Raw genomic sequence first — 12720 nt, forward strand, 5'->3', positions numbered from 1 at the left:
GGCATAAATTGTTCATAATTGCCATCTTTTTTCCTCATCCCGAACGTAATACATTTGTCGATCCTCATTTCCATTCCCGACTACTTGCACCATGCTTGATTCAGATTGATCAATGTTTGCGCTCCTTCCGTGCTGTGTGCAATGATTGCCAAATCGTCAGCAAATTGTAGCCAGGATCTGGATTTAAGTTCAGCCGAAGGACCCCAAATGTAGCCGCATTGACGATACTCGCTTTCTTCCAAAATTTTCATCAGCGGATTAAAACACATATTGAAGAGGATCGGAGAACATGGATCTCCTTGTAGTACACCTTTCCTGATTCGAATTGCAGGGGTTAGACTACCATTGATTGATACCATTATTGAGTAATCAAAGTAGATTGAACGTATCAAATTAGATATTGGAGGTGGAACGTGATGATGGATGAACATTAACTCAATCCATAGCTTACCTCACCAAAGGCGTTGCGCAAATCTAGTAATGTTACGATGATTGTCCTTTGGTGTCTTTTAGCGTCGTTTAATAGATGGGTAAGCATTTGTGTATGCTCTGTGAGTCCATCAATCGACGGATAGAATCCTTTTTGAATATTTTTATTGAGGTACTTATTACTTTCTAAAAATTGATATAGTCTATTTTTGATGACAGCAGAAAATACTTTGTAGGGTATTGGCTGTAGTGTAATAGGCCGGAAGTTTGCAGGGTCTTTGGCCTCTCCTTTTTTGTAAATTAATATTGTTAAACCTTTACGCCAACATGTTGGAATGGATGAAGTTGACCAGCATTTTATTATCAATTTGTGTAAAAATGTTCTTAGTATTGGACATCTTTTAAATACTTTTATTGAAATTTGGTCTAGAGGGCATGGCGAGGATTTGGACTTTATTTTATGTATGGCCGAAACCATTTCGTTGTAACTTGGTGGGTCACTATTGCCATTTTGTGATGGAATTTGTAGAGAATGTATCCAATCTGGTTTATGAAAAGTGTTGTTGCCACTGTTTTTAGCTGAGGATTTGAAATACGTATATCCGGTGTCTACATCGAACGGTGGTGACACTTGTTTCGTTGGCAAAAAAATATTTTGGCACGTTTTCCAGAAATTGTTTTTTAGTTGTTGCGCAATATCGTTCTTGCGGTCAGCCTTTTTGTATCTCAATTTTGTTCTAATTAGTTTACTTGTTGAGATAATTTCTTTTTTGATTTGTTGGCTGTTATTGTTTTTTACAATTTTTTTTAGTTTGGCCAAATCTTTTTTCAGTTGGTTAATTGAACGGTTTTGGTCTATTGTTATATATTTGTAAATTAAATTGTTGAACTGATAAGCAAACTTGTCAATATCATCGACGTCTCCCCATGAATTTAACTCAGCATGGAAATATGCGTTTGCCTCTTCCCAATCTCGTCTTGTACGGGGAAGTTTTATACCTGGCAGGGGTCTGACGGATGGAGCAGTGTGGGCCTCCACTGGCGACGACGACTGTGTTGGTTGTTGTATGTTGTTGATTTGCTTAAACTCAGAAGTAGCCTCAGTAGGTGACAACGGCGGTGGCGACCGGTGGACTTTGTTGAGTTCTGTAATTGAGGAAGTGGCCACACCTGACGACGACGATGGCGGCATTGGTAGACGAACGCTGTTTAAAGTTGTAGTTGTGAAAGCATCTTCTGTTGTCGATGTCGATGGCGATTTTTGAGCGTTGTTGAGCGTTGCAGTCATCGAGGCAGACTCTTTGTCAACCACTGGATGAAAATACAGAAGCTTGGACGTTTGGCATGATCTTTTATGCATTATTAATCCTTTCCGTCCTTTACAAAACTTTCCACAGCAGCACTTTATTAAACTATCTGAATTATTCGAATTTTCAGACAAACTATTTAAATTTTTCAGTAAATTATTCCTGTTATCCGAATTGGCAGGTAAATTATACAAATTATCCGAATTGACAGGTAAATTATTATCAATTAAAGAGTTCAGATTATTTTCTTGGATATTTACTGAATTTGAAATATTATCATTCGTTATGTTATTAGCGTTGATATTAGATTGTATAGATAATTTTGTGCACCGCCACAGGTGTTAATTGATACAAATAAAGTCTTTTAAACAATGCGGGCATTTAGTTTTGACAGCCATTATTAAAAAACGAATTAAACTTTAAACACTTGTAAAATTAAGCAAAATTTCGAATTTAAGATTAAATTTAATCCAGTTTATGCCACAAATAACATTTCCTATCTAAAATAACAAACTTTGTACTTTAAAACGTTCTAAAAACATGAATATTACTCTAAAAACAGTGAGCCGCGAAAATTCGACTCTCATGCCTTTGATAATAATAATAATATATAATGTATAATAATAATGATACACATAATAATAATAATAATAATAATAATAATAATAATAATAATAATAATAATAATAATAATGGGAACGGTTTCATTTTCCGAAAAACACAAAATGAATAACATATTACTATAAAAAACAAAGTGCATTATGAATTAAAATGATAATCTAAATTACTCGCCATAAAACAAATAGGTACAAAGAGAAATAAAAACGGTATAAAATTGAGTTCAAATTGCGTTTCTGTCACAGTAAATAGCAGATGATGACGATATAGCTGAATAGTTAAGAAATTGATCAGTCCATGTAAAATTAATTAAGGACAATTTAAAAAATTTAACGAGACCCAAAGGTGAAATTTCAAATGTATTTATTATTAATTTTGAATGTTTCAAATGCTTGATCAAGTTATTGTGCAGGTTTACCTTGTATTTTGATGTTTTGTATTCTTTTGATTTAGATAAGTTTGACTCGTGGCAGACAGTTAACTCCAGTATTTCTTACGAATTTGAACAACACCTCTGGCAAATCGACTGTGAACTTCGACCATTGAGCAACTTTAATTTCAGGAATATGATCTTTTATTGCTTTGACTATTACTCCTTGGCATTGGAGCGACGACAGATGAGCAAAGTCGGTTTCATGGTGACGCGTCATTAGCGCTTTGAGTGTTGGATTTAATTCTTTTAAATCAGATAGGATGTTGTCTACTTTGATATAGTTGTTGTGAGATTCATTCCATAAGCATTTTATTTTGTCATTTTTGTTTCTCTTTCTCACACCAAGTGAGCAACACCTGTCGATCCTCATAATCATTCCAGTTGCGTTGCACCAGGCTTGGTTCAGGTCAATCAACCTTTGAGCACTCTTTGTGCTGTTAGCAATGATAGCCGTGTCATCGGCAAACTGAAGCCAAGCTCTAGTCTTTAAACTAACTGTGGGACCACATATGTAGCCTCACTGTTGAAATTTACTCTTTTCGATTAGTTTCATCAGTGGGTTGAAGCATAAATTGAAGAGCAATGGAGAGACGGAATCGCCTTGAAGCACACCACGTCTAACCGGAATAAGGGGAGCTAAACTATCAAAACCAGCAACGGAAATTGAGTAATCGGCATACACGAATTTAATTAGATTCGTTATCTGGGATGGAATGTGATGATGATCTAAGGCAGAAGAAATGAGTTGTGGCTGACTTCACCAAATGCGTTGAGAAGATCCAATAGTGTGACGATGATTGTACGTTGGTGTTTCTTCGCATCGTTGATCATGTGTGATAGTACCTGAGTATGTTCCGTCAAGCCGTCAACTTTTGGGTAGAACCCTTTTTGAACATTTCTGTTTATTAGGGTATTTATTTCTAGAAATCGATAAATTCTATTGTTGATGAATGTTGAGAGTATTTTATAAAGTGTTGGTTGTAATGTTATTGGTCGAAAATTTGATGAGTTGTTGGCATCATCTTTTTTGTGAATTAGGATTGTAAATCTTTTTTTCCAACATGAAAGGATAGTAGAGGATGACCAACATTGACTTGATAATCGGTGGATTACAGTTCTAAGTATTGGGCATTTTTTGAATGGTATTTTTGAAATTTTATCAAGTAGACAAGGGGATGATTTTGCTTTATAATTTCGTATTATTGTTGACATTTTGTTGTAACTTTGGGGTTTTGTGTTGCAAGGTGTTGTTGGCGTTAGTGGTTTTGTGAACCAGTTTGGAAATTGATTTTTGTTGTTTTTATTGTTGTTTAAAATTTAGTAAAAATAGTTCTTACATTCGTTAACATTGAATATCGGACTCACACTTTTTGTTGCAGTAAATGTCTTCCTGCAGAACCACCAGAATAGTCGTTTAAGCTGGGTTGTTGTGTCGTGTTACTGTTTTGAAGCGAAAGATTTTGTTGACAATTTCGACTTCAACATTTTGCTTACTGAACTAATTTGGTTGTCGAAACGGTGGTTGTTGTGGCCCAACTGTTTAAGTTGTTTTAATTCTTTTTTTTAATAACTTAATGGGTCTGTTTACGTTGATATCCGATTTAGTTTTAATATCGAAAATTATATAGTTGGAGGAAAAGTAATTGTAAATCATTGTTTGAAACGCTGTTGTGAGTTTATCTATGTTGTTTTAACTTGGTAGCGTTTGTTGATGAAGTTGAAAATAAGCATTTGTCTCTGACCACTGAGCTGGGTTTTTTGGTAGTCTGATACCAAGGAGAGGCGTGGCTTATTGGCGACGACTGTTGCTGGACGTTTGACGACGTTGACGGCAAAGAATTTGTATTAATTTTTTCTCTTTTTCAGACAGTTGAAGACTTTTGTGAACTTTGCAAGAACGTTGGTGCATTTTCAGTCCTTTCCTGTCCTTGCAATATTTTCCGCAACAACAAGGAATTAAATTAGAATCCATATTGACTGAATAATCTTTTAACAAACTTTAATTGAAAGTGTTAGACGAAATATTAACATTGGAATCGGCAGGCGTGTTTACAACGTTAGGGTTAACTTTTTTTTACCCTTTTGTTTAGCAAAAACCAGGAGATCAAATAAGCGAGCTTGTGCAGATAACCTTAACTAAAATTGCACAAATTAAGTCAAACAGAATAAAAAAAATACCTAAAATAAACTTAATAAAAATTGTTACGAAGATTTCAATTTATAAAATAAACAGATATTCATACAACGCGGTATAATGTGAAAAAATAAAATTAAATCAAACCATTTTAAAGATAATTTCCTTGAGTGAAAGTTTGAATGACCTTATGTTGGTTATATTCACTTCATCTAAAGGCAGCTCATTCCATAATTTTATACCACAGAATGCTCAATGCCTGTCATTAGTTACTGTCCTACTTTTCAATAATTTAAACTTGACTTTTAGTTGTATTAATAATTAATTCAAATGTATTGAGATGTTGGTAGTTTTCCATATATAAAACTTTGTAGAAAAATATTAGTGTTTGATAGATATTTAGTTGCTCTATATTAAGAATTTTGTACAAGGTATATACCTATATATTTTGGCTTGGTGTGGTCTAATTTAGATAGTGAAAAACGTGTACGTAAGAACTTTTTTGGGCAACAGATAGTTTGTTAATTAAATATTTGGCCGTGCTCCCCCAAAAAATATTCCCATAGGTTAGATATGGAAAAAAGAGGATATAGTACAACGTTATCATAACTGGTAACGTTAGTTTATTGCGTGCTCTATATATTATTCCATTAACTCTATATAATTTTGCTAGGATCATTTCAATATATTTCGACCATTTCAAATCACTCTGTAACATGATACCCAAGAATTTTATTGAATGAATACGTGGTAGGATTACATCACCAATTTTTATAGATAGGTTATTAAACATGACATTGTTGGTTTTTATTTTAGGGCCAAACAAAATGTAACAAGATTTTTTCAGATTTAAAGGTAATTTATTATTTCTAAAAAAATCATAGTATCTATCCAATTGCTCATTCATGAGAGGAAACAAATTAACAGGATTACTGTCTGTCAAAAATATATTGGTATCGTCTGCAAAAAGAATTGTTTTACAATGGCTAAAAACTGAAAAGATATCATTTATAAACAGGATGAATAGCAACGGGCCTAATATCGACCCTTGAGGGACTCCTGTACGAATATTGCATAATGAAGATTCCACGTTGTCAATAGATACATATTGTTTACGATCTGCTAAATAAAACTTAAACCAAGCAAGTGTGATACCACGACATCCATTTACAGACAGCTTGGATAGTAAAATTTCGTGGTTAATGAGCCTTACTTAAATCCACAAAAATGCCCAATGTAAATTGTTTGGATTCAAAGCCCTTAATTAAGGAACCATAGAATTCAGCAATTGCCAGTTCAGTTGATGCTTTGGGGACAAATCCAAATTGGTTTATATTAATTACATTAAATTCTTTCAAATAATCCCAAAACCTTAAAAAAATTATTTTTTCAAAAATCTTGGAGAAAACAGGGGGTATTGAAATTTGTCTGTAGTTGAAAAATGATTTATCGCAATATTGGAATTTTGTTGTATAAACCGGGTAAATTAAGTTTAAAAAAAAATAAAATAGATAACGAAATTAATTTTGGAATTTGAAAATATGGCCATATCACTTACAATTTAATGAGCGAAATGAACTAATTTTTAAACCGATTTAAAAACTTTAAAATCAAACTTATGTCTAAAAAGAGCGAGTTAAACGAATTCGGCCAACTCTCGTGTAGTATTTACATAATAATAAATAATAATATTAATAATAATAAAAACAAAACAATGTTAATATTTACCTAATAATATTTTTATTGATGTGATTTCCGTTCTGGATGATCAAAAAATAGAAATAATTTATAACTTTTTTGTCAATTTTCCAAAACTCGCTCCATCAATCATCCTCATCCTCGCTTCCACATCAACTTCCTTCTCCCATTTTTTTTTACACTTTTTGGCAACTTTTTGAGTAATTTTTAAATTATTTTTTGGATTTTTGATCAGTCGTTGATGATGTCATCTTCATAATTTCGTCGTTGCCATTATCATTTGAGTACTAGAAACTCACATTTTTACTTCCATCTGCTCCTTTCTTCAGTCATTTTTCTTTCTTTTTGATTTTATTTGTTTGCCTTTTTTGATCTGTCTATTTCTTTATTCTTTTTTTTCTTTCTATCTTTCTGCGCTCTCTTAGGCATTTTAACTCCATTTAAAAAATCGAACATACAATCTTACACCTTTGCCTGAAAATACACTTGAAGACTCTCACTCACTCACTCACTCACTCACTCACTCACTCACTCACTCACTCACTCACTCACTCACTCACTCACTCACTCACTCACTCACTCACTCACTCACTCACTCACTCACTCACTCACTCACTCACTCACTCACTCACTCACTCACTCACTCACTCACTCACTCACTCACTCACTCAGATTCTGACGAAGGACTCGGTGACGGTGGCGGTGGACGCTGTGGTGTACTACAGGATCTCCAACCCCATGGTCTCCGTCATCAACGTCGAGAACGCAGCCCGGTCCACCCAACTCCTCGCCCAGACCACCCTCCGAAACATCCTCGGCACGAAAACTCTGAGCGAGATATTGACTGACAGAGAGAGTATTAGTAGTATGATGCAGGTGCAAATGGATGAATGAATAGATAAAAAAAGACAAATGAATGAATAAATGAATTTATGAATGAACGAATGAATAAATGAAAGAATGAAAGAGAAAATGAATGAAAAAAAAATTGAATAATGGGTGAACAGTGAATAAATAAGTGAACGAATGAATGAGTGGGAAAAAATGAATTAATGCAGCTTTCAGCTCAGGAACATTTTGGGGACAAAAACTTTGAGCGAGATATTGACTGATAGGGAGAGTAACAGTAGAGTGATGCAGGTGCAATTGCATGGATGGATGGATGGATGAACGAAAGATGGGTGGATGGTTGAGTAAATGGAAAAATGAATGAATAAATGTATGAGCGAATGAATGAACGAGAAAAAAAATGAATGATGGGTGAATGAATAAGTAAATGAATCATCATGCTTATGACATATTCACAGATAGAGAGTATAATATTTGTGTAATAGAAAAACGATTGGCTTGAGCAGGATGGCCGAACGAACTAACAAATGAATGAATGAATGAATGAAAGGATGAAAGAATGAATGAATAAATGAATGAAAGAATGAAAGAATGAATGAATGAATGATTGAATGAATGAATGAATGAATGAATGAATAAATGAATGAATGAATGAATGAATGAATGAATGAATGAATGAATGAATGAATGAATGAATGAATGAATGAATGAATGAATGAATGAATGAATGAATGAATGAATGAATGAATGAATGAATGAATGAATGAATGAATGAATGAATGAATGAATGAATGAAAATGATTAGATAAGTTAGTTTGACTGAGTTACTGAATGAATTAATTAAAAAGATGGAAGCATGAATAGGTGAATGATTAACGGATAAAAATAAATATATATGCATATGGATGAATGATTAAATAGATGAATAAAAATAATTCTAAATATTATTGATGATTAAATGAATAACAAATAATTATTAAAAAATTATAATTATCACTGATGTTTTAATGATTAAAAAATAATTGTCTTCCTAAAGCACGTGCTAGATGAAGGAACCGATCCGTGGGGAGTGCAAGTCGAGAGAGTGGAGATGTGAGTGGATGGCTGGACGGATGGATAGATGGATGGATGGATGGATGAATGGATGGATAAATGTATGGATGGATGAATGAATGAATGGATGGATGTGTGGATGGATGGATAGATGGGCCATCGTCATCAAACGCATGAACAATAACATCATTATCCTCATTTACAACAACATCCATCTCATCAACACAACCATTCACATCAACAACAACAAAATCAACATCAACAACAACATCAACAAAATCAACAACAAACAAAATCAACAACAACATCATCAACAACAACATAAACAACAATACCATCAACATCAACACTATCATTATCATGATCGTGATCATCATCGCCAACAACATCATCATCATCACCAGCAAAGACGTCCGCTTACCAATTCAGCTACAAAGGGCAATGGCAGCCGAAGCAGAAGCTACAAGAGAAGCTAAAGCTAAGGTATCTATCATTATTATCATTATCACCATTATTATTATTATCATTATTATTATTGTTATTATTATTGTTATTGTTGTTATTAATGTTTGAGCAACGCAATGTTGTAAGGCTTGAACTCTCTGGATTCGAAAGCCTGTCACACGTGCAATGTGTGATGCCTCGATTCTTGCATCATCAGTATCTTTGTCCTCGTCCACAAATTTCATCGTCATCATCATTATTTTATATATCATCATCATCATCATTTTTATCATCATCATCATCGTCGCCATAATCATCATCATCAACAACGACATCATCATCATCATCATCATCACCATCCTCCCCCTCCCCCTGTTAATCGTCCTGGGATGTATAGCAAATAATTTAATTGACTGAGTACCCTTGAGACTTGACAGATGACTATGATGATGATGATGATGATGATGATGGTGGTGGTGGTGATAGTGATGGTGATGACGACGATGATGATGATGGTGACGATGATGATTGTTATCAAAGTTATGAAATTGATTGTGATGGTGAGACGATCGTTACGATGATTATAACGATTAAAAGATTAATGATGATGATGATGAAATGATAATTGTGATGAATGAAAGAAGAAGATTATGATAATGATGTTGATGACCATTGATGATAGCCATGATGGTGGTGATGATGATATGGACCAGGATGAACTTCAATCAGATAACACGAACATTATCGAAAAATGAACAAATAATTTTTTTATTTTTTTTTATTATTTATTTATTATTATTTTTTTCTTATTACTATTATCATTGGTGCTCTTTCTAATCCATAGTATCAATAAAATCACATCATTTCAAAAAATCTGAAACAACAACACCAACTATGATAACAACAACAACCATTATCACCACCATCACAATAACAACAACAACAATAATAATAATAATAAATAAAATTATAATAAAATAACTATAATAAACATAATAAGCGCCTAATTCACTTACTTGCGGGCGCATGTGAGGCCTAATTATGACGTACTTACCTATCCACCTACTCACATGCATGTTCTCGCATAAAACTTCATCAGCTGTTGAAGAATACGAAACGAATCATTCCGATACTGCACGATACCACATGCATTTTAATACGAGACGACAGTATGCAGATTTCAAAACGAAACAATGCTCATCCATTTTATATGTGCTAAACAAATGTATGAATGCTTGAGACAAAATATACATACACAACTGCATGCAAACAAACAAGCAAACAAACATACATACATACAAACAAACATATATACATACTTACATCATCTTGGTTGAAGGTGGTCGCAAATTCCGCCTGTGGTACCAGGCTGGACGACTCTTGAGTTCGTGTCAGTTTGGGATTGAGACTCGGTTTACCCATTTTAACCGAGTATGTTTGTTTATGTGGGGCCAATGTTGAACCCCTGGGCTACCATGGTCTTTTGTGTCGATTGGGCCCTGGTAGACAGGCTTGACACTCGGCCATGAACGACTTTTTGGTCAGGTGCTTTCAGAGGTCAAACATACCCACGATTAAAGAACCCACGGGTCTTATGGAGGAAGGTAGTCTCAGGCCCGATGGGTATACTATTTCACCATGGGCGCAGGGACGTTCCCTTGCTTGGGATGTTACGTTCCCTCACACCATGCCTGAAAGGTACATTAATCTTACCTCACTCACACACACACATACATACATGCATGCATACATACATACATACATACATACATACATACATACATACATACATACATACATACATACATACATACATACATACATACATACATACATACATACATACATACATACATACATACATACATACATACATACATACATACATACATACATACATGCATACATACATACATACATACATACATACATACATACATACAAACAAACACACATATTTACATACATACATACATACATACATACATACATACATACATACATACATACATACATACATACATACATACAAACAAACATACACATGTTTATTGTCGATTCATCCCTTTTCCCATTGGAACAATACAAAACTAACATCATTGTACTAGAAAGGATTGTAGTAATAATAATATTGAAAATAATGAAATAATAATAGAAATAATAATAATATAATAATTATAATAATAATAATTGTTGTTATTATTAATATAATTTAAATTATAATAGTAATAACATAAAAAAAACAACAACAACAATAACAATAATAATATTACAAGAAGGACAAGAGTGACGCCAACAACGATAATAGAAATAATAATACTTAAAAATAATAACAACCCAATTTATAATTATAATAATAAATAGAAATTTTATTTTCTCCTCCAACGGGGGTAGTGATGTTCCAGTGGAGGCGCCGAAGACTGGAGGTGGCAAAATAAATAGGCAAAGGCGAGATGAAATATTTCACCCGAATAATCATTTCTCCTCTTAGCTTTTAAAGACCTGTCTGAAAATGCTGACACTCACGCGGTGCTGAACTGTTTGCTTCAACATGTTAAAGGTTGTAATTTTATACTAATTTTTTTGGCTAAATTGCCCGGATTCTTCTATAAGTTTCACAACATAGCATTGAATGCGGAGAAGAGCGGTTGGCAACAAAGGAATGAAAAGTTACATGGAAATGTAATAGAAACCCGAAAAAATCAGATGTGAAGACAGATAACTGATGAGAGATTGTTTCATGCTGGATTACGAGCAGTCGAAAAAGAATTTAGTCGCTTTTTATGATTAGTTATCGGCGGGCGAATCAGTCCAGGAGATGACAAACTGGTGTGGTCGTTTCAAGACGTTAAATAAAATATAATATTTGGATTTCCTTTCGACATCAGCAATCTTCTTGCCACTGATACTTCTCACAATGTTTAACAACACCGTTCCCAGACCTTTGGTTGAACTCTATGAAACTTATGTAAATGGAAATGAACTACTTGTAGAAATCAGTGATTGCATTGTTGCTGAAACCTGAACAGGCGATCTCACAGAAGAACATTTTCACTCATTATATATCTTGATAATGATGTATTTCTAAAACTGCAAAATGTTTTAAAAATTATGCCGACAGTTTTTGCATGCGTTGCAAGCTGTGAAACTAAAACTCATTTAAATCTTTTAAAGTTTAAAGGGTTGAAACTTTTTCTGACTGCATATTTCTGAAGAAACTGTTTAGCACAATTAAATTTGACAATCAACATGGACGACTTGCCGGGACAGAGCTACGAATAAAATCAAACTGCTGCTTAAGAGTGCCCGCGTTAACTTTCTTTTCTTACGCTAATCGAATGTAATTGTAAGGGGTGTTTCTTTGCTATGCTGTGTGAATATAATACAATTAAATACTCTAAATTAATTCGAAAGTGAGTATCAAAACTTGTAGTTCGGAATCCCCCAACAAAATATTGTCATGGAAATAACTACTATTCTAGCAGAGAGTGAATACACGATTAACATAATAAGTCATCGATCTACATAACAATGTGTATGAACGTTTTGCATTGGGGTGGGCCAACGAACCTTGCTCTGCAAGCCACTAAATATATAGATTCTCATAGAGACATATTATCATCGTCAGCTGCAGTATTGTCCCATCAATTTTACCATCGTCATCATCATTATCATCATGTTTGGATGGAAAAGATTTAAAATAAAAATTTATGTTTATTTCTTGCACTTTCCATAAGATTGTCGAGTTATGTGTT

At 33.7% G+C, this 12720-nt stretch overlaps 2 protein-coding genes across 2 annotated transcripts in view; both read left to right on the forward strand.

The window, feature by feature from the left end:
• Window positions 1-9094, forward strand: part of HELRODRAFT_85564 (hypothetical protein) — a gene marked incomplete at both ends in the record, with an annotated part of 14893 nt that extends 5799 nt beyond the window's left edge. Inside the window, 3 exons of the mRNA XM_009026228.1 lie at window positions 7292-7495; window positions 8505-8560; window positions 8926-9094. Of these exons, the coding sequence (XP_009024476.1) occupies window positions 7292-7495; window positions 8505-8560; window positions 8926-9094 (429 nt within the window). The remainder of the gene's footprint in view (window positions 1-7291; window positions 7496-8504; window positions 8561-8925) is intronic.
• A 1396-nt stretch (window positions 9095-10490) lies between these two features.
• HELRODRAFT_178232 (hypothetical protein) lies at window positions 10491-11990 on the forward strand (the record flags this gene model as incomplete). Its single annotated transcript, XM_009026344.1, has 4 exons — window positions 10491-10663; window positions 11330-11391; window positions 11457-11612; window positions 11854-11990. 4 exons carry the CDS (start codon window positions 10491-10493, stop codon window positions 11988-11990), a joined length of 528 nt encoding a protein of 175 aa, XP_009024592.1.
• Between the last annotated feature and the right edge of the window lie 730 nt (window positions 11991-12720).

This window comes from Helobdella robusta (assembly GCF_000326865.2).
Source record: "Helobdella robusta unplaced genomic scaffold HELROscaffold_46, whole genome shotgun sequence".
Taxonomy (NCBI): domain Eukaryota; kingdom Metazoa; phylum Annelida; class Clitellata; order Rhynchobdellida; family Glossiphoniidae; genus Helobdella; species Helobdella robusta.